Source organism: Atractosteus spatula, chromosome 12 (genome assembly GCF_055471065.1).
Source record: "Atractosteus spatula isolate fAtrSpa1 chromosome 12, fAtrSpa1.hap1, whole genome shotgun sequence".
Classification (NCBI taxonomy): domain Eukaryota; kingdom Metazoa; phylum Chordata; class Actinopteri; order Semionotiformes; family Lepisosteidae; genus Atractosteus; species Atractosteus spatula.
Genome location: NC_142717.1, coordinates 2,808,985 through 2,830,605, shown reverse-complemented (window position 1 = coordinate 2,830,605; position 21,621 = coordinate 2,808,985). Strand labels below are relative to the sequence as shown.

The following is a 21,621-nucleotide window of genomic DNA, read 5'->3' as shown; positions in this document are numbered from 1 at the left end:
GAACTGCAAGGTCGTTTAGGGGGATGCGTGCTCATTATGAAATCAGATTTTCATTCAAGAAAATCGAGTTTTCTTTTTACCATCATGTTCCAATGGAAATTAAATAAGCAGATGAAAGAATTCTGGTACGGACATTTCTCTGAAGGCCGATGTTAACAGTCACTGACCTGAGTCGATTGTTTCCTGCCATCTACGCTTTCTGTCCAGCTACAGGCTGTTTTACTAACGATGGGCATTTTACACGCAGGTCCAGAGTACATCATGGATGCCACATCAACCATATGTTATGCAACCAACAGTAAGTTCAACAATAACTCCATTCCCTGCCCTCCTTACTCACAAATTGTATTTTCACGTCTTAACTGTTTGAAATTCAATGTTTTCCTTTCACTTCGGATCTTTATTTTGACTAAATATCTGAATTGAACAGCGCCAACCGAATGCTTTGTTGTTTTTCATTTGAAGCTCTTTAGAACTGCTTTTATATAATGGTCAATACCCAGCTCATTAACTGACAAACTTCACTGGTGGCTGACAAACTGATTTCCCAGCTTCTTTCGCACTGTGTTAATTATGGGTCCTGTATTCTTCTGCAAGCACAGCAGACATTTATTTCTTTATAGACATTTGACTGGAACACATAATGATTTAAGTTTCAAAAAGGCTTTGAAACTTTTCTTTATTTTTACCTTGTGTCATGGCTGGCTGAAATGGGGAGACGGTACCATGTCATTGGTATCAAGGGGTATTATGTATGCATATTCAGACATATGGTTGTATTTATAAAAAATGTCACCTCATACATATTTTAAAACAATTATCAAAAGTTTTGATATTTGGCAGAAATCTTATACAGTAAATTCCAACGCTGCACAGTTTGATATTGAATAACAGTTTCCCCTCTTTTGTGATTCCTTTCTTTTATCTGTGAATATCTTTCTTTTATCGGAGAACTATGGTCTGGAACGTATTCTTGGATTTCAAAGAGGAAGTGGTTTTATGGTCGTGGTGTCAACTTTTAAAGGTCACCCCTGCGTATGTCCCAAAAGCACCCACACAACAAGACCTCCAAATTATCTGGAGGAACAAAATGAACACAAATAGTACTGTTTGCTCTTGGTGTCCCAGAAGGTTTTGATTCGAGAGATGTATTAAAACTGCTGAAAAGCAATTTTGCCTGGATTAGAATTCAGACTGTCAGCATGCTAAATTTTGATGGGGTGGATGGTAAATTTGGAATCCAAAGTAGACTTAAGCCTTTAAACGAACCGTGGTGAATAATGTGTTCTGCCACAGCCAATCAGAAAGCATTTGTCATCGCTGATCCTCAGACATTTTAAGTTTGTTTGGATTCCTTCGTCATGAAAGAAATACTTGAGCAAGTTTTTTGTTTTTTTTTCCAGGAATGTCTTTAAATATCCACTCAGCAAAAATGAATGGAAGTGCAAACAAAGGCAGCCATACACTCAACAGCCAATTTTGCAGTGTATTACAAATTACTATTAACGTCAGAAAATATTCCCTTTCTGAGGTATTTGTAACATAAGCTATTTGGGAAATTTTCCTGTTCGCAAAGCTTTTCTCAAATGTTTTTTAAAATTAAATAATATTGATGAATAACAATATCCATGATAATTTACCAAGCATTGTTGTTGTTTCATCTTCAAATACCTTGTTTCATCTTCAAATTTATTTATCTATTTATTAATAAAAGTACTAAAGACAAATTACATAGTAAGTACCAAACCGAGAAAAGAGAACACAAAAACAGGCAAATGAAGGGTTAATAACTAAACCAAATGAAATGAAAGAACTACCGTATGAAAATATGTATGTTGATGGTGGATATACAGTACATATCACCGCTATTACTGTTAAACTTGTTTTCATCTTAGTTGATTTTCATGTCGGTCTCCCCACATACAGTAAGTCCTTTCATAATGCTTGAAAGTATTAACTCTGGATGAACTATGGTTATCTGTGATACAAGAACAGGTTTTATTTGTTTCAAAGCCCATCAAAAACCTCATTTGGAATGGAAACCAATAACAATAATGATCCCCTTTGCATATAACTGTTAATTTTCCTCATTCTAGTCCTACAGTCAGTTCCCTGTCTGTAATTTTATTTTTTACTTCACATTTGCTGTTTGCAGTTTACATGTCATACAGAACGTCATGCATGTCGTGCATCTGTCTTCCCTTTTAAAATTCCTGAAAGGGGGAACTCTCCTTGCTTTTTCCATTTAAATGTTATCACAGTTCCTTAGATTCAAGAATAAATGCCCTCGGGACTGAATGTCCGATTGCGTTTCAAAGTTCAGCAGCAATTCCTTTCAAAGCCATGAAACGTTTATCCAAATTTAAACCGTACTGAATGTAATGCAAAGTGAAGCTCAGAATGAAGAACAGGGTTAGAACGGATGGGGGGGAGAAAGTAATGTTCTAAGTAATGAAAGATGGTGGAAAGACGAGAAGTTGAGAGGGAGACAGAGAGGGATTCCATTATGTGCGGTGTGCTCTCTAGCAGATAGGCTCTGCTTTCCTCCAATTAAATCTGATGAGCCCTGCAGAGCAGACATCATTCGCCAATGTGCTCTATGGAAATAGGGTGGAAAAACGTGAACGTGAAAGTGTGTCAGAGGAGCACGTACAGCTGGAACCCTTTTCAGTGTAAACTTTTTTCAGGTGTAACTTGGGCTTAAGCGCGACACACAACGTGATTGCTCAACTTTCCTTGCTGTTGGCAAAGGTTGCCGGGTCATCTGGGGAGCACACGGCCGATTAGAAGTTGCCGTCTCCACCTCCCAGGCCTGAAAAGCAGATTCTTATTGTGCCGCGGGTCACGTTCTGGAGTTCCACTTCCCTGTTCCTCCTAGTGCAGGCCCAGGTGTGAAAAACATGTTCCTCCTGACGGAATTCCAGGCGTCAGCCGTGTTTATAGGCTTTCTGTTTCAGAACGAGAAGAACGGTATTAGTTAGTTCACATCTAACTGTGAACTGATTTATTTCACAGAACTGGAGAACACACTCCAAAAAAAAAGATAATACTGGAGGTTTTTGTATCCAAAAATATATGTACGGGGGTCTATATGTACTTTACGCATTCTTTTTTGTATGAGTTCGGTAATTTAACTCATTGCAAACGTTAGGAAACCAGTGATAAAGATTCAATACTGCAATTTACCTTGGTGTTCTAGTTATCCCATGGTATGTTTTATTGCAAACATTTAAGGAATTTTATACAAAAGATGTTACTTTTTTTTCCCACATCAGTAGATCCAAAGATTGGCTTGGTCTGGACAGCCAAGTAACAGACCACACCAAACGAAAGGGTTTTAGGAAAGGAGAACGACACATCCTAAGAGCCAAGATAGCTTAATGGGCTAAATCCCTCTTATAGACGCCTGAGTGCCTCCAGGAAGACAGATTCAGATTCCACCTCCAGCATTCAAAACCTTCAGACATTTTAGGGAGCATGGTGGTGCAGTGGTTATCGCTGTTGCCTCGCAGTGCTGGGGCCCTGGGTTCAATTCTGAATCTGCTGGGTGCTGTCTCCATAGAGTTTGGATGTTCTCCCATTGCTTGCCGGGATAAGCTCTGGCTCCCAAGCAAGCGGGAATCAGATGAAGCCGTTAGAAAACGGATGGATGAAACGTCCAAAAATGGCAAGGGACACGATGTCGTCCCAGGTGTTTTCTAAACGGCTTAGTTAAAGAAACGACCTGCTTCAGTGGTCACAATGGATTTTTTCTTCCAAGCGTTTTTGGATTTATTATTTAAAGGTGACTATAAAAAAAAACAGCTGAACTGCGGCTCTCCAGGACCACAGTATTTGGTCTCACTTGTTATCCTGTATGTATTTATCTTAAAGAGGATACAGGAAAAAACAACATCTTTATTCTTATATTTATTGCTTCCTGCAATTTAAAAGATGATGACACAGCATACAAGCCAAATGCTGTTCTCCACAGATAGAGGAAGGCTGGGCATTATAATCAAGAATGATTCTATACTGCTGTGACAATTCCCATTCAGCTTATAAATTCAAGGTACCTTTCTGCAGTCAAGAATCAACATGTAATCTTCACAGCAAGATGCAAAACTGAAAACAGGAAACCTTCATCTTAAGCATGCTTGTAAGGATGCTTGGAGGCACAGATAAAAACACAAAGTTCAAAGAATGTATGTGTTCTTTGCAAGTGCAAGCAATTTTCGTGTTCTGTATAGAGGGGGAGAGGTGAACTCTTATAGAAAAGAGGCAGGCAGTACACTTTAACTCATACTTAGGGGGACAGAGAATTCAACTGTTTATAACAGAGGTAGGGTGAGGAGCGTGATCAGATTTTATTAATTAATATGTTATTGTTAACATAGGTATGCTATTTCCTATCTGCTTTTATTCCAACATATTACATATTGCGTACTCCGTGAGCTGAATATAACCATTTTGTTTAAAATGTTGTAACATTTTTTTTCATGTTCTGTCCAGTTTTTTTGCCCTTGTTCAACATTTTTGATAGTGTCCATAACTGGAAGAAGGTGTGCAAGCCGTATCTGTCCCTGTCGTAGTGCCCTCTAAAAGACAGACTTTACCACTTAATTTGCTATAGTGAGATGTGTTGCGGAGCTGGTGTCAGAGTGCCAATTGTGAAAAAAATAACCTTGAAATTACGGTGCATTTCCTCTACGGACATTCTCCTGTTTCTACCCGAGCTGCTTTCGTTTGCTCAGCTATTTGTTTTTCATTATCTGTTAATTGTATCACGGTCTCCATTATGGAAAATTTTAGGCACAGCTGATTGTCACAGCCTTTGTTGAATCGGGATGTCGGAACACTAAAAATGCCAATCAGAATGCTGCATAGAAAAGAGGAAAATATGTGCAACCCTTGCTCACCTCAAGAAAATGTATAAAATGCAGAAAATAATTGGAAAAACTGAAATGAAAATCACTTGTCATCACATGTCGATTGTGTCAGTTAGAACTGGGATGTAGAGGAGCACAACATAAGCGTGTGAGACCTCTATTTGAATAAAAGCTGTTCTCTTTGCTGCTGGATGGAAGCAGGAGAAACATTATCTGTTGCTACTTTGATCAGCCCCAAGTGGGAATTTCATCTATGGATGTGGTGAGGAATCCTGTTCATTGCTGGTTGAAAGTTGTTATTAAATTTCATATTAAGACATCTCCACATTCCACAGGCTGCAGAAGGCTCTTAAATTCTGATTCTCTGCAGTATGCAGGCACTAGACTAAGGGCCACAGCAAATAATTAGCGTCACAGCCTCACACTGAAACTCCCTGGAATGATGCAGGTCTGAGCTCAACCTCACAGGGCACTGGAGCAAGGCACCGATCTCCCTCCTGGTGGAGTAATGTTTTGGCATCGATCACTTGGCTGTTTTTGGGCCATGCGCAGACCCTGGCTCTCGTACTTGCTGTCTCAAATATGTATTGATTTCTTTAACAACACTAATGTGTGATTTTGTGACATTCTTACTGACAACACTAAAGCCTCATGCCTGAAGGCATTAAGGTTTGCTGTGGCTGTTGAACAGAGCGAGTTCAACATCCAGGGACCAAGACAGTCTGCTTAGCAGATAAGCCCATAACAGCTATACCTGTTACATCTATTTCTCATTAATATGTTTGACACAGAAGCCACTGCTCTTCAAAATAGCATCACTCAATATTCCTTTACTGAATAATATACACTCGGCTCCTTCTTGAAGGTATTTAAGTCTTACTTAATGAACAGTTTAGTAAAAGACTCTCATATGCCCTGTACTGGATAGCTAATAAAGAGTCAGTTTTATATGACTTCTGCAGTAAAACACTAAAGGGTGCTAATCTGAAATATGTTTGTTGTGGTTGAAAGTTACATCAAGGCTCAGGGCATGCAGATGGTCTTTTGGCAGACAGCAATGTGAAGTTGTCTGAAAGAAGTAATTGCGGTCTGATTTGTAGTGTAGGGTTCAACGTGTGGAATAGAGGGAAACGAAGCAGCTGCTGCTTCTGCTATTAAACACAGAATCGCAGCCACACTTTAAAACTGTCAAACATAAAATCTGCAGTAGACTATCAGGACCTAGCTAGAGAGGGGGCCTTGACTTCTATTTGTGGTTAAATGTCTGTCTTGTTCAGTAACACAAAACAGAAGGAGAAGAAAAAGGTGAAATAAATAACAGGGCATTGTTTTCAAAGGCTGGGGAGCTGAAGTACATTGTCTGTGAGCTTCTGCTACAAATGTATCACATTTCTTAATTTTTTTCAAATATGTTTATCTACGTTTAATATTATGAACAAACATCAGGGGCAGACACTCCAAACGTCCCTGCCGGGTTGAGCAGTTATACTGTATGTGTACAGGGAATTGAGATTAATTACCGAAATATGAAGTTCAGCAGTGAAAAAAAATTGCAATACAGTACTGTACTGCTCAAAAAGAATAATTTAAATTTACCTGAACCTGAATTAATTGCTCAAGAATGAATAAATGACTGCAAATACAACATCCTACTGTACAGCAAAGTATATCCTAAGTACTGCTTTTTGTATATTGTGTTGTTACTGAATAAGGTCATTCTGAGCCAGTAGTCTTGAATCCAGTTAGTATGTGTAAATTTCATATACAATTATAAAGAGAATGGCCATATCTAATTTGTCTAATTTTATTAACTGTTGGACTCAAAGAAAAAAATCTGGCTTTCCTTTTCCTGGGTTAGTTTGCAGCAAATGCAAATCTTTCCATTATACAGTCATCATTTGCAATTCTTTTGAAATTAAAGTCTTCTTTTTTTTTACATACTGTAGGCAAACCTAAATGTCTAAATCATGAAATTAGGAACTCCGGAGGCTGAAAAAAGTGAAAGCCTCACAAACCCCAGCACACTCGTAGGTCAGGAGTCAACAATTTGTTTTCTTTTCCCAGAATCTAAGGAGTCCATTTATTATGATGCTAAAAAAAATATTAATAAAGCCTAATCGGTAATCATAAAAAGATGGGGAAAAATTTTTCATATTGTAACGACCGCGGGTTTCGGTACGGCGTGGGACTCAGGGAATGGGGTTGAACAACACAATTATTAACTCGAACCGGGGAAAGGTACACCCACAGGGACAGGGGTTACAGCGCTGCACCTACACTAATACAGAGAGTGGAGGGAAGAGACTGTCTCCCAGCCTCTGCCCCACTATATACAGTCCTGTAGCCCCACCCCCAGGCGCTGTTCCCAGCCCGCCTTGCGTGCGCATGGCTAAAGCTACCCTATCAATGAGTTTTTAGAGTTTTGATTTAATGTGCCTTTTGTACATTAACCTTCAGAAATCTTGAAAAAGACTCTAAATCCCTGCCTGTCTTGTATCTTGTCCTTTTACACTGTGATGCTCAGTGTTTGTGTTCCATACAGTATATTCTTTAATTGATTCATACAGTATGTAGCTTCGCATTAGCCGAGACCTGCTAAAACATGCCATATGTTCAGTGCAGGAACATGGTCTGTTTCTTTCACTAACGCTCTGTTCTATCAGTAAGCCATGCTCTGTTTAATTAAAGTCGTTCTTGCACAATTGCTTTAAGTGTGTCCCCTTTCTTAAAGCTCTTTCCTAGGCATCTACAGTACAGTACATGTGGTTTACACAAGAGTTACAATACCAGTCTTTCTCAACATCTACCGAAACGAAAAACAGCATCACCAGCTGAGAATTACAGCTCTCCATCAGCCCCACTGTTTCTCAAGGTTAATGTTGTTTTTATAAGTATCACATTTACCCTGCTTGTATTTCAAAAAGAGAAGAAAAATCAGCTTAGCCCTCTCTGACACGTCGGTGAATTTCGCTGTGGAGTTATTCTGTTTTCCCATTTCCTATTTTAAAAGCCTTGTCAGTACTGAATAAGTTATAGGTACAATCAGCTCCTGGCTTTCTTTGTGAAATGAAACATGCAAATCCATAAGGAATTATTGTGCACACAGTTGGGAAATATTACCATTCTCAGATGCATGGAATGGTGTTCTGATGTGGGGATGAGATGCAGTACTTTTGACAGCAAATGTCTGAACAATTTATTTTTTATTCAGCCTCTGCAGAATTACCAGCGGGGTGCGTATAAAAAACAAGCCAAATAGAAAAGTGTGGATTAGATCTTTGTACACTGATGGCTAAAAACGTCTGTTACTTCAAACATTTGATCTTCAAAATACCGTTTTTCAGATTTTTCAGAACGTTAAAAAAATAGACAGCCTCTTGCCAGTCATGAGTTGCACATTCATGTCCTCTTGGATTTTGTTTAAGTGCCGTCTGGCTGCAGAGCAGGGCTTTTAACTCAGCACATGAGTGTGCCCCTTGAAATATTCATGAATTACGACGATGGTTTGCACTGTTTAAAAAACACATGTATACGAGTTCCTTTAGGGCTTCATTCACCCATCAGTTGTTACCCTCTGACACATGTTGTGTCACATGTTGTGTGTCACACGAGCCCTGCAGACATACGGGCCCTGCAGACACACGGGCCCTGCCGGACTTGGACTGGGGACCGCAGGCTAAGTGGGGACAGAAGAGCATGAGAATCATACAAAGACAGCAAGGGACGATGAACGGTTATACACCTACTGTATATTTTAATTGGTATGCATTTTGTATACTTTATTTCCAGGGAAAGGAAGCTCTTTTCACTAATTCTGTTTGCTTTTTTCAGTATCGTTGTCGTTTGCAAAATGTGTTTGAGCAAACTCTGCATTTCAGGTGTTTTGTTGACTTTGGACATAGGTTCAGGCACAGGTTTTCCACCTAATAAGTTTGAGCTTTTTTTTTTTTTTTTTTTGAGCTGAATTGTGGTCACTGGGTCCAAAATGCTTTCCAGTGAGTATTGTGAATTCACAATTAGTGTCAAGGAAGCAGACAGTGAGACAGCTATGAACTCTTATTACAAACAGGACACCAAAATAATTAATTTAATGTATGTATTTCAGTGATTAAGGCACCCATACTGTAGGTCTTTGATTATCTCTTTTACAGATTTATCTAAGTGTTCTGGTTTTAAACTAAAGTTCATGAACACTCTTTAAGCATTCTAGTACTAACCACTCAAGAAGAAACTGATTAACATTGAAAATGAGTTCAAATGTATTTCCAGTTAATATAAAGTATGAAACATATCAATCCATCGTGATAAAGATGTATGTGAAACTGACAGTTTAATGGAAACCATAACTGTCTGTCATAGTGCTGTCTCTTTTAAAATACTATCATACTTCTCTAACATTGTTTTAGCTTTCCTATTTTGGATTAATAGATTATGTGCTCCAAATCTAAATTAACTTATTTTCACTTTTATAAAAGCCAGAGTTCTTTCATAGTTTGACACAGAAAACATGGTCAGTCTATGGGTTGGTCAGAAACATCTTCCATTTAGCCAGGAGCCAGGTACATCTCTGACAAGATGAGACCACTCTTCAGATCAATTATCCTTATTTCATTCCTTGGTTTGCTGTGAGCCTTGATTCACTGTGAAGAAAAATCCTCTCTGTTTATTTGTATCTTCCTCTCATCCATGCCTCTGTCATCGATAGAAATCTCAGCAAGACAGCTTTTTCTGTCCCTGTAAGTCTCCCAAATGAATCATTACACTCTGAATAGCTGGCTGCCCCAGCTCAGTGCTCATGGCTGTAATTGATAAGCCTCACACACAGATATAAACACACACGGACATGCTTTGGAAATGTTGTCAGATGTGCACCTTTGGCACATTTTCATTGAACAGAGGAGCTGAATTTCTCTTTTGCTAGCATTCTGGACAAATTAGGCTGTCTCTGGGACAAAAGGTAGCAGTGCATTGGACGTGGTGTAATCTTTCATGGACAAAGATAATTAAAGAGCTTCCATTTTGATAATGAAGTGTCAGGTGTGCTTAGCCCATTGTCCACCACAGAAAATAATGTCACTGAAGATATTTCTGTCTTAATATCAAACATATCAAAAGCATTGATAAAAGTTGCTAGAGTCTTTACCTCAGTTTTCTTTTTACAAGGTTTTACAGCTAATTTTGACTTAATGTTTTTTTGTCATAGTATAGTACTTATGGTGATTAGGTCTTGGCAAGGATACAAGGAGGTAAGAAGGTGGATTTATCAAATGTTTGACAGCTACATGTTTTTTATTTTCCCCTGTCTTATTAGAAAATAAATAACAATGTCATGTTGCAATGTTGGAGTCAGAGTTAACAGTTTCAGTTTATTTCACAAGCACTGTCTCAAACTGTTTGAAGGCATATTTTAATGCATATTGAATTGTATTTTCAGAACATTTTTAAGGCAGAAGACAGTGACTTCCAAAGTATACAGTATGAATTGCAAGGCAAAACTACAAGTTTTAACTTTGCTGTCCCAATACTTTCGTATTTAACATTTTCCATATTATATTTCACATTCAAAATGTGTTAAATGTCTGGCTGTGTAAGCAAAGTAGAGTTGTGTTTATAAAAATGCTGAAGCAAATTGTACTTGTCAGTTGGTGTACAGTAAGTAAACCTCCAGGTTTCTGACTCGCACTGAGTCATACATTCCCAGAATTCATTTTTCCCAGCTGAAGAGTTAATTTAAAAGAGCGGACTGTGACAAAGAATGGGCCTTTAGTTCACTAGCAGCTGGCTCACCACCTTTGATGCAGTGCTTAATATGTGAAGTGTATGTGACAGCTGTTTCTACTCCCTAGAGTGAGTGACAGAATCACTTACCACTGGATTCCAAGTTCAGTGAAATCTAACCACACAAAGAAACACCACAGACCTCCTTTGTGCAATACAGGACTGAATAAACAGATATATTCACCCTTTATTATAAATTAGCACAGTAAAATCACATGCATTTGCATTCAGCTTCAGTGAAACAGGAGGTCTACTTCTTTTTTAGTTCAGCTGTCTTTGTACATTTCTGCCTCTGTCACTGAGTTTGATTTTTTGACAAGGATATGACGCGCTTGCAAGATGATAGTATCTAAATACTATTTGTTATTTACGTCAACTTTTCTTTGATCTGAGAACCATGCAGTGTAAAAAAAACCTTTGCTTGAAGGGAGATTTAAAAGGTACAAGATGTGAGAATTGTAAAGCATGCAATTTTTGATTTTCCAATAATTTGGGATTGTGAAGTGACAGCATAATTACGTCACTAAATATCTGTGAATTAAAATGCAGTCAGTGAAATCAGTGTTATTTTCTGTGCTCATTATTGTAAGATATTATTACTCATTTTTTATAACATATAAGTACCATATGAATGGTATTTATTATGTCAAGTTAGTACTGCGACTATCCAGCTCCAGGGTCCTGGGTTCAATTCTAGTCTCAAACCTCTGTCTGCGTTCAGTTTAATTTTCTCCATGTTTCCTGACCGTTTTTATTGGGTTTCCTCCCCCAGCAAAGACAGGCTCCTCGCTACAATATTTTTGATAAGGGTGGATGTATCTGTAATAGAAAAAATGTCAAGTAACCTCAAAACCACACAAAGTATGCCTGTGCCAGTGTGCACCGTCTGGTCTGAGTCAGTGCTTTTTGGTTAACCTTATTTTTGACCCCTGTAAAAAATAGACAGGCATTGCATGGTTGTCCTTAAAAAGACGTGTTTGGAAGAAAGGAAAAAAGACATCCTTCTTCATTTGATAAGTCAGTGTGTAATGATGTTCAATTTACAAAATCTTACCCTCCAAAGCATCATGGGTTACTTCTTTATTTTTTCACTAGAGAAACAATATTTTACTGATAAAGAAAGAAGAAACATTTGAATAAATATTTTGTTTATTTAGTAAAATGCCCTTCCCTCCCGTAATCTACCCTTTCAGAAGTAGTACTGATTTACAATAAGATTCCAAAAGTAAAAAATATAAAATGTGAGTTTTTTTGTCTCTGCTCAACTGTAACATTTCGTATTTCCAATTCCACGTTGAAAATAATTGTTGTTTGGAAATGCTACAGAGATCAGTCACGTTTTTCATATGTTTTTAGGCAAGAAACCAATTTGTTTTCTGCAGCAAGGAAATTTTACAGCTGCCGAATGTGTGTTAAAGCAGGAGAAGCTATCTGTGGAATAAAACGGCCTTACTCCATGTGAAACGAGCTTCACGTTTTTTTTCAGGGTGCTGTGATAACGCCAGCAATGGACCACAGCATGTCAGTGCAGCCTGCCAGTATGATGGGGCCTCTTACCCAGCAGATGAACCATTTATCTTTGGGTACAACAGGAACTGTAAGTGACTGAGTATATACTGTCATTGGCTTTAAATAGAATTCTATATTGCATTACTGAGCAACTACAGTTTACATTAGCGGGGTACTCCAGGACATGCTACAGTGTCACTAAGAAATCTGCATTATTTTTGGCTTGCAGCGTGATAGATTTAAGTAAGCTGTCATCTGTGGAAGAAATTGTGCAAAGCCATCTCATTCCTACAGAAAGTAATGTGCTAAGGCAATATGGTAGATGAAATCTAATTTATTGTTTTTCCAAATATATTGTTTGTATGCTTTAGCTAGTTTAGTTTTTTTTTTTCGAATGCATATGCTTGCTGATCTAAAACTTCAAAGACGATGTGCTGTGGATATTGGAGGCACAGGTGTGTGTGTCCTCTAAAACATGTTTTTTTTCCCTCAAAGCTGAACTATCCGGGCTGCACCTGCAGAGAGGATATTTCGGATGTCTTTCTAGGCGTAGAGGGATTATGGCAGCCCCCTCTGCACAGCCTTACATCAAACGCTCATGAAAAGCAAACCAAAACCCTAAAATAATTTTGGCTGTACTTTTGCGGCAAGCATTAGCCAAGAACTAAAAGCACTAAATGTTCCCACCCTTCCAAACTGTACTGACCTAAGAATTCTGCAAAAATGTTGTCGTTTATTTTTCCAGAAGAATTGTGGAAGAAACCACAAAACCTCTTAAAGAAACAATAATCAGATTCCATCTCTAAAAACACCAACAACCCAAAAAGTTCTCTAAATAAAAAGAAACATTTATGTGAACATTTGGCAGCTCAGATAAGTAGCGCTTGAAGCTACATCGACATTAAGTTTGTGCCTTGGGATTTGAAAATATAAAAATACACTTACAGTATAGTCAGTGTTTTCAGGCATGAAATCTTTCCATGAATATAGGGAGGTTCAGGGTATTAACAAACTTAATTTGACTCCATGTGAAAAATCTTGCTATGTAAAATATTTCACACTAATACAGCAGCAATTAAAATTAAAAGTTTTTAAAATTTTGTTGTACATTTGCATATCATTTTCATCTTGGTTTTCTTATCTCCTTAAATTACACCTTGAATCCCTACATGTCGCTTAAGTGTCGCTCACAGAAGTAGATTTCAAAGCAGAAACATAACATTGTGTTTGTTAGGTTCTAATTTTCTGTAATAATAATCTGTGCCGGTTATACTGTGAACAAGCCCCCATCCTCAAGTTTAAAATTCCCTTGAACTCCTTGCCCTGGAAGGGGACAGGGAGTTTCCCCTCTCCCATTCCCCCCTGGTGGCGTCCAAGCGGTGCAGTGTTGGCCCTCCACTCCCCAGTTTCCACCTGTAGCCTTGGAGATGCTCTCAAGCCTAGTGGATTTCTGCTCACCTCAAGTATCATCACCACTATTTTCTGGGGGGGGGGGGGATTCTCGTGGAATCTGCTCTCATACATTCACCTGTAGCAAATAGACCAATCAGACCAGGGTTCTTACGTTCAAGCTTGATTCCGTCATTATCCCCTATGGATCCATTTACTCATTTACACTTATTGTTCCCTTCGCTTGTCTCAGTTAGCTGTTCCATCCATTCACTAACATGCATCAGCAAGTGTTCACTCACTACAGTTTCCAACACCACTTCCGTGTTGGGCTGTCCAAAGTTGGCCACAGCACCACCACTTCAGGTTACTCCTTTTGGGTCAGCACAGCACCTTCCTCAGCCAGTCATGGAACAACCTTACAGCCAGACTGGTGTTTCCTCAGCCAGGTGAATTCCTCATTTCAATACGCTATCTCATCGGCATCAAGTCTGACCAAACTTCTGAAATAATAATAAGCCAAACATGTTGAGCTTATGCCATTCTGTCTAAAATATAATTGTATAGTCACTAGAAAGTTATTGTCACAATATATATTAGTGTATATAATAAAAGTAATTTTACTTATAAATCTGTCCATTTTAAAGGTTTATTACGTTGTAGTCAAACATAAATTATGGGTTGTTTATTAAAGAAATTAAACTGAATTGTTTTTCATTCATAGTTTTTTTAATGTCTCACACACACTCAGAATGATTATTTCATAAGATTTTTATGAACATTTCATGAGAACTTTATAACCAGCATGATGAAAACTGCAACACTTTCAAAATGATCTAGATTCCTATGATACGTCTTGTAACTAATTTTGAAATCCCCATGTTTTGCTGAAAAACTGATGTCTCTCTTCCAAAAATGGCACAAAGTTTTTTTTTAACTACAAGTTACAGTCAAGATTATTACCTCCTTCAAAAACTGATTGGGCCTAACTCAATGTTACAGCACTGAAAGACAGAGCAGGGCAACGTTTAGCTGCAGGCAGGACTTGACCTCATGAACTAGTCTATTAGTGGTGAGAGTGACAGCAGAAATCTTCTATTCCTCTCCTGAAACAGAATTATCATCAACATCTCTACTAACCTCTCAGCATTCTGAAAAGGTCTTCCTAAGGAAAAGCCTGGGGCATTCCAGTGGTTACATCAATCCTTTATTTTAAGCCTCAGGGATAGCCATTAAATGGTTCATAACCTTGATATTACAGAATCGTATATGGATTTCATATAATGTTCAGAAGGAGATTCATGTTCCTGCTGCTCTTGATGTTTGCTCTGGGCTTGTAGCTTTGTCTGTTTCTGTGGAGTCTGGCAGTATTCACTACGCTTGCTCAGTGCCATTTAGGGTGTTAGGTCTCTCCAGTTTCCATCCATCCTGTAATTAAAGCTGTCTACCACGAAAGAAAATCCAGCACAGAAGGATAAAATTGTGCTAAATTAGCAATGTTTCACATAATCACATAAGATGAAAACCTGTGATAATCATATATGACACTTTGGCACCATTTTATTGAAGTACAGCATTGCCACCAGCCTCCCCGGTCCAGAAGCTGTCACTCTGTTTGGGTGTTCTGCTGGCTCAGGAGTGATTACTTAATGATCACATCTGTTCTGAAATCGCTCAGAATAGCATCTTTGCCACCTCTAGTACAGTGCGTCAGAGCTGCGACTCTGTGTGCATCAGAAATCCGTAATTGTATGTATGCGTCTGTGACATCTAAATTGATTGCTGCATCTCATTACATTTGGGCAGATAAAACATCCATTCTTTTAATCTTTTGTCAGCAGGATGTCCTTACTGTACTGTTTTGCATTAAAGAAGTACTGTAGTATAGTGCCGCATTTTTTAATTTATTTCTGCTTGCTTATGACCTATTAGGTATGTCCTGTGTACTAACTATTGTATAACTAACTATTCCTATTAAACTGGCATCTCAAAGGAAATTGTCAGGGCCAGGTATGGTGGGATTTAGTGAGAAAAATCCACTGGCTGACAGTTCTTATGGCCACCTGCCTTACCAAACAGCCTTGATTGCTCTGTTTCAAAGCTCTTTTAAACCAAACCATGTGAATCATCACATGGCTTAATGTACACATCACACAGGAAATGAAATGACAGAAAGGCAAAGGATACGTTAATTTGTAATTTAACAATAAAATGTGCAGAACAACAGACCCCCTAAAGTATACAGCAGTCCACATTTTCCATGTGAGCAGAACATGAGCAGAACATTAATCCACTGGATTGTTTTATGGAAGGATTGCTATTCCAGAAGGAAGAAAGGGACAGCACCAGTGCTTTACTCATTAAATATGTTCAACATTGCAAAAACTACTCAGCGCATTACTGTATACTGTATGTGGTTGCGAACATACAAACACTCGAAAACGTTTGTAAATTTTTGGAGTGGGTTGGTAACTACCCTAGGAAGGGCACTTTTGATTAAAAATTGTATTCAAATGTCATGCTGGGCTGCCTCTTCCATTAAGCGCCAAGTATTTGAATAGCATGCAATATACTGTACAGCTATGGAAAAATAAATAACTCTGTGAAGCTGGAGTTACTGAGAGAGGCGCAGTGTCCCAAAGTCTCATATGAATGTTTGCAGGTAGGAGCTATCTTGCCCGGGGAACATTTCTCTGAGATGATTCGAAAATGATCATCTCAGTAACCTTGAAGGCAGCTTCCCAGAGATCTGATCCTGTGCATGTTCCCCGACTGTAACTTTAGCTTGTATCTCTTTACCCATTCTATAGGCCATAGTGTAGATGGATAGATAGACAGACAGACATATCATAGAAGCCACAAAACCCACAAAACAGTTAAGTGCTCTGGGCTGCTATCTAATACAAGGTACTGTATAAACCACATTTTATGCAGTTTGTTCAAAGCCAGATGAAGCAGAAGAACCATGGAATTTTTATGTCCTGTCTTTTGTCAAGATCCTCATTGGTAGATTATGTTTTCACAGTGTGTCTTAGGACTTCAGTGATCCACTGTATTATAGCACACACCTCCTTTTGAGGTACAGTAGGTGGGTAATTGTCACATTTGAGCCACCCTGGCTTATCAAGGCAGAGCTTATCCAAAGTGAGAATGTGACTCTCTCCCCCAGATGGGAAACCAGTCCGCTGCAGGGGTTACCCCCAGCAGTGATGATCCCCTTTTCTACAGCTGGGTGCTCTGGAGCAAAAGTCATGGGGCCAGAGACCTGCCCACTGTGTTCTCCTGTCTCCTGTATTCTGAAGTAACTAAGATAAATTACCTGCTAAAAAATCAGATTTTTAAAATTATTTGTATGGAAGATAGTCATCAAATGTTTCCTAAAGATATACAGTGCAGCCCAGTATCTGCTTATTATCTTGTACTGTACCTGCCTCACAACAGAAAATATTCTGGAGACTCTGAACACCCAGAGAGATCTTATCCAGTATACTGAATGCTGCAGATGGGCTCCTTTCTCTTTAGTATTTGCTACAATGGTGAACAAAAAAAAAAGAATTAATTGCCAATAAACCATAAAGCTATTTCGCCTCATCCTGTGATTCAAACAGGACAAAACCAAATTATAATATGGCAGGTCATATTGTGACAGAGGTTAAAGAGGGAATATGTTTTAGACCACGTTTTGAGAAGCCCATACACACTAAAACCCCTGTCTCCTTAAGTCTATGCATTCCTCTGCTCTGCCCCATTGAGGAAACTACATTCATAGGAAGCCACAAGGATCCTGTGTGATGAGGCTCAGCTGTGGGTGATTAGCTTGCCTTTCAAAGCATAAAAGGGCGTGGCACTCACACTCCTTTTGGTAGGGGGATCTCTCTCAGTGAAGTGGTAGTTTGTGTAGCTAAGGAAAGCTAAGGAAAGCTAGAGAGCAAAGAGGTCTGAGTGTTGAAAGCAAGTGAGGACCTCTGAAGGTGCAGACAGGTTTGATTGTTTATGTCTTAGTAGAAGCTGGAAGCTTATCCCATGCTGGAAGACTGAAATAGTAACTAATTAGTCAGAACCATTTGTCAGGTTAGCTTTCCCCATGCTAGGCTGGGCAATATACAGCAGAACATGCAAAATGCAGCCTAAAAGTGGCTGTTGAAAGAGCCTTTTTGAATTTTGGTTTTTAACTTTTTTGAAGTCTGCTCTCCCAATTATTCAGAATTTGTACAAAATGTCTCCTCATTTACAGTAGATGCAGTTTTACCAAAGCACTGCCGGTCTTCTAAATCACATGCTACTGCAAGGTAGACTCAAAGCAGAGTAACCACAATAATGCATGCAATAATACCCGTATGTAAATTTTAAATACAAATTTAATAAAAACAAGAAATGAGGGGGTCTAATTATTCAAATACTAATTAGACTGTAAAAAATGAGACATTAAAACATCAAATTTTAAAGTAAATGTTATTTACTCCCTTAATTCAGACTTTCCCCTTGTCAGATCCTGGCCATCTGGTTCTGTTTAGCAACAAGATTTATACAGTAGTCTTTACCTGATCCATATTATAACCAAGCAATGACTCAAGGGAAGCCAGTGGTTCAAAACTAAAGTGCAGAATCATCCAATTAAAAATGTGCCTAAGTTAAAAGAAATATTCTTAATAATGAAATGTACAATTAGTGAAAACAAGAAGGCTCAGACATGTAGTGCACAGTAAAATTAATTCCTTGTCATTTTTTGTCCAAAATTGTCCAAGTAGGGGAACCAGTTGGCTTCTGGGTAAGATGGGAGAGTGGTTTAGATGCACTCACCCTCAGCACCAACAATTCTCTTAAAGAATTCAATTTAAAGGAAGTGAAGGGCAGTTATGGCAGATAGGCAAGCCACCCCCACCCACCTAAAGCACCTACACCCCCTTCCTGAATAGTCAGAAATGAAACCCAGGCTCCCCGTTCCAAAACAGAGATGGAAAGCATCTCCTTGCCTCTCAGGTTTCTACTGTTGACTCATCGCTCGCTGAGCACATTTTATTGCTTCAAGGACTCTCTGAACACTGAGTACTTGTTCAGTGTTGTGTCACAGCATTAACCAGGACAGTATCAGAAATGGATGAATTGAAGGATAGAAGCTGATGACTGAAATTGTGTATTGTTGACCTACAGGGCGGCAAGTAGAAAGGGGACATAACCCTATTACCGTTTTTTGTAGCAGTTTTTAATAAAATTGCTACATTTGTTTGCAACCAGCATGCTTACTGAAGTCATTAAGTTGAACAGTTGCATAAAACTGATCAGGTGCAGGTTAATGCAGTTTTCCAAAGGTTCTGTCCACACCTCTGTTTCTCTGAAGCTGGTACAGAAAAGGCCAAGACCAAGGATTCCTTAAACTTGAACTTGAACTTTTAGCTGCTTCTGTAACTTTGCAGCTGTTGTGTCTGTGCAGAAACTCACATCTTCTGGCTTAGATGGCACCCCAGCTGATGGTTTTGCATTACAAATGAGCTTTTTTTTTATGGAGATCAGTTTGGATTTCTCTTCTTAAAAAGCAAAGACCTCCTCATTAGTACATAAAACTTTGCAAAGGTTCTTTCTAAACAGTCAGACGTTTTCTTGAAAGGGATGACAACTTGCATATAATAACGTACAACATTTTTCCCATATACTGGATCAAGCCCCTTAATAACTGTCTTTTATAACACAGTGCTTTCGTTAGAGAAAAAAAAGGTGTTCAATCCGTTGGAATTAAACTATCTTCTGTATAGTGAATAGAAAATAACGAATAACCTACAAAAGGGAGATATGTTAGACATTGTATTGTATCCACTTCATGTATGTTTAATTAAAGAAGGCAAAGATATAGCTTGTGTTTTTGGAGAATTTTCAGAGCGAAAGAACTCTTCGGCTTTGCACCGTCACCTATATCATTTCAGTAGCACGCCTTCCCTTTCATGATGTTCTGTTCTGGGGTTAATCAGCTAGCTCCTCAGCTCTTCTCATTAGCGAAATGCAAGAGGACCATGCCCAATCCATTAGAGTCACTCCCGGTAATGACAGTTTATGTGAACTGGGCAGCCAGCCAGAGGAGGCGGGAACAGTTTACATTATGGGATCCTCTGCTGGAAAAAGCGCATCCTCCCCTCCCTCAGTGGAAAAATACAATGCACTCTGAGTTCTCTGTAACCTCACCCCCCCCTCTTGTGTGTGCAATCTCGCTGTACCATTTCCATTCGGCTCCTTTCAAGTGCAAGGCTAAAGCACTCCACATTTCACAGGAGAGTGCCCACGGTAGAACTGCCCTCGCTGTGCTTCACTTTTTCCTTTAGCGGGTGGGTTTAATCCCCTAATAAATATGTGAATGTCACAGGGCTGTCCTCCAGACACCCAGGCCTGTTGGCATCCCCTGTTTGATTATAGATTTTCATTTCTGTTTTTTTTTTTGTCCTTTATAGAGAAATGATCTTCCCATAAAACGAGAATACTAATGAATATTCTTAATCTTGGCTCTTACTCTCAATGACAATCTCCAAGGACTCCAGGGGAAAGCTTTTATCAAATGAATCACTTGAAAGCACTTGCTGGAAACATAAAGAGCCTCAGTGAAGTATCCCTGCTCGACTCGTCGAAATCTTACCTTTTAGGCAACGAGAATTTAAATCTACGTTGTTGTTGTTTTTTTTGGGTGGAGGGGGGGGTGGGAGTTGATGCGATGTAAAATAGTGCTGCACTGGGCCTAACTATCTCAACTGCAATACAATTGCTTTGAATTTTGCGCGGGATGGTAGATGTGTTTTTATAAAGGTGCTCTCCAGAAACACCGTGTCTCACACGCCGTGCGCCGGCCATGCTTGTGTGTTCCAGTACATGACTGCGGCCGCAGCTGCTGCGCCTATGCAAGGGACGTACATTCCCCAGTACACTGCTGTGCCTCCGGCCGCTGTCCCCGTGGAAGTAAGTGGCCCTGGCCAGACCGGACACACGGCCCTTCCCTCGGCGGCCGCGCTCGACCCCGTCCCGGCGCTGCAGGAGCTTCTCCGTAACCTGCCGCCTTCGGCACCACACCAGACATACCGATACTACCCAGTTTGGCGCATTTCAGAAACCTTGCGAAACATACAGTACCAGATAACATGTCAAAACTGAGGTGATTAAATCCACTTCGAAGCGATGATGAGCGCAGTTCTGGGGCTAGGACGTGCTGTGTTCAAATCTGAGCTCTTTCATTTCTCCAGGCAAAATTGTATCACGGCTTAAAACTGTTTTATTAACGCATACCACTGCCAGCACCATATGCTTTACAACCTACAACCAAAATTAAAGAGCTTTTCATACACAGAGAGGTATTAAAGAGTGTGTAGCGCACAAAACAGTTTGCTTTGCTCCTGGTTTATGTTATGCTTGGGCTGCGGTACTGGGTCTCTTTAGTTGCACAGGTCGAGTGGGCAATTAGGCTGGGAGAAAACAGTAACCAGGGAGAAAACGCACATCCAACTGGCCCCAAGATTGCAAATGAGTTTTAAAAGATGCGACACAGGAAAAAAAAAAAAGAACTCCTCTAAAAACAGCCTTTATCCCCCCATCCTCTCCTCTTCCTAAACTTCCGAAGGGAGTGGTGACTGATGCCTCGCCACAGACTGTTGCACCCTCATCACAGGAAGCCAGCGGACAGCAGCAACAGATACAGGTGGAAACCAGCAGCGAGCATGCACCTCCTTATTCGTACCAACAGTCGAAGTGAGTATGTGAGAGAACACGGCCGGTTGAACGCTGGAAGGGACAGGCTGACAGAGCAGGGGTTTCCTGTAAAACTGGGCGCCATCGTAAATCGTTTTGAAGTCAAGGGAAGCGTTTTGAGAGCCGACCCTGAATAAGAACTCCCACTTTAAAAAAACGCATCCTGAAGTATGTGATCGTTAAAATAAGGCTCTATCTTTAATCTATATGAATTTATAAAAAATCTAGAAGTACTTAATCTATATAAATATCTCTATAAATCTACTGATATCAATTTCCAGACTCATCACCTGGGACCCACCAGAAAGAAAGTGGCAATTTTCTAAACTAATTTTTAAAGGACAGAGTCAAACCTCAT

General features: G+C 39.4%; 1 protein-coding gene across 2 annotated transcripts in view; it reads left to right on the top strand.

Annotated features, from left to right (window-relative positions):
• rbms3 (RNA binding motif, single stranded interacting protein) overlaps nucleotides 1–21,267 on the top strand; it is a 348,159-nt gene extending 326,892 nt beyond the window's left edge. For both annotated transcript variants that reach the window (XM_088928552.1, XM_088928553.1), the window contains 4 exons: nucleotides 248–298; nucleotides 12,133–12,243; nucleotides 20,391–20,480; nucleotides 21,136–21,267. In XM_088928552.1, coding sequence (XP_088784678.1) covers nucleotides 248–298; nucleotides 12,133–12,243; nucleotides 20,391–20,480; nucleotides 21,136–21,267 — 384 coding nt within the window. The remainder of the gene's footprint in view (nucleotides 1–247; nucleotides 299–12,132; nucleotides 12,244–20,390; nucleotides 20,481–21,135) is intronic.
• Nucleotides 21,268–21,621: the final 354 nt, after the last annotated feature.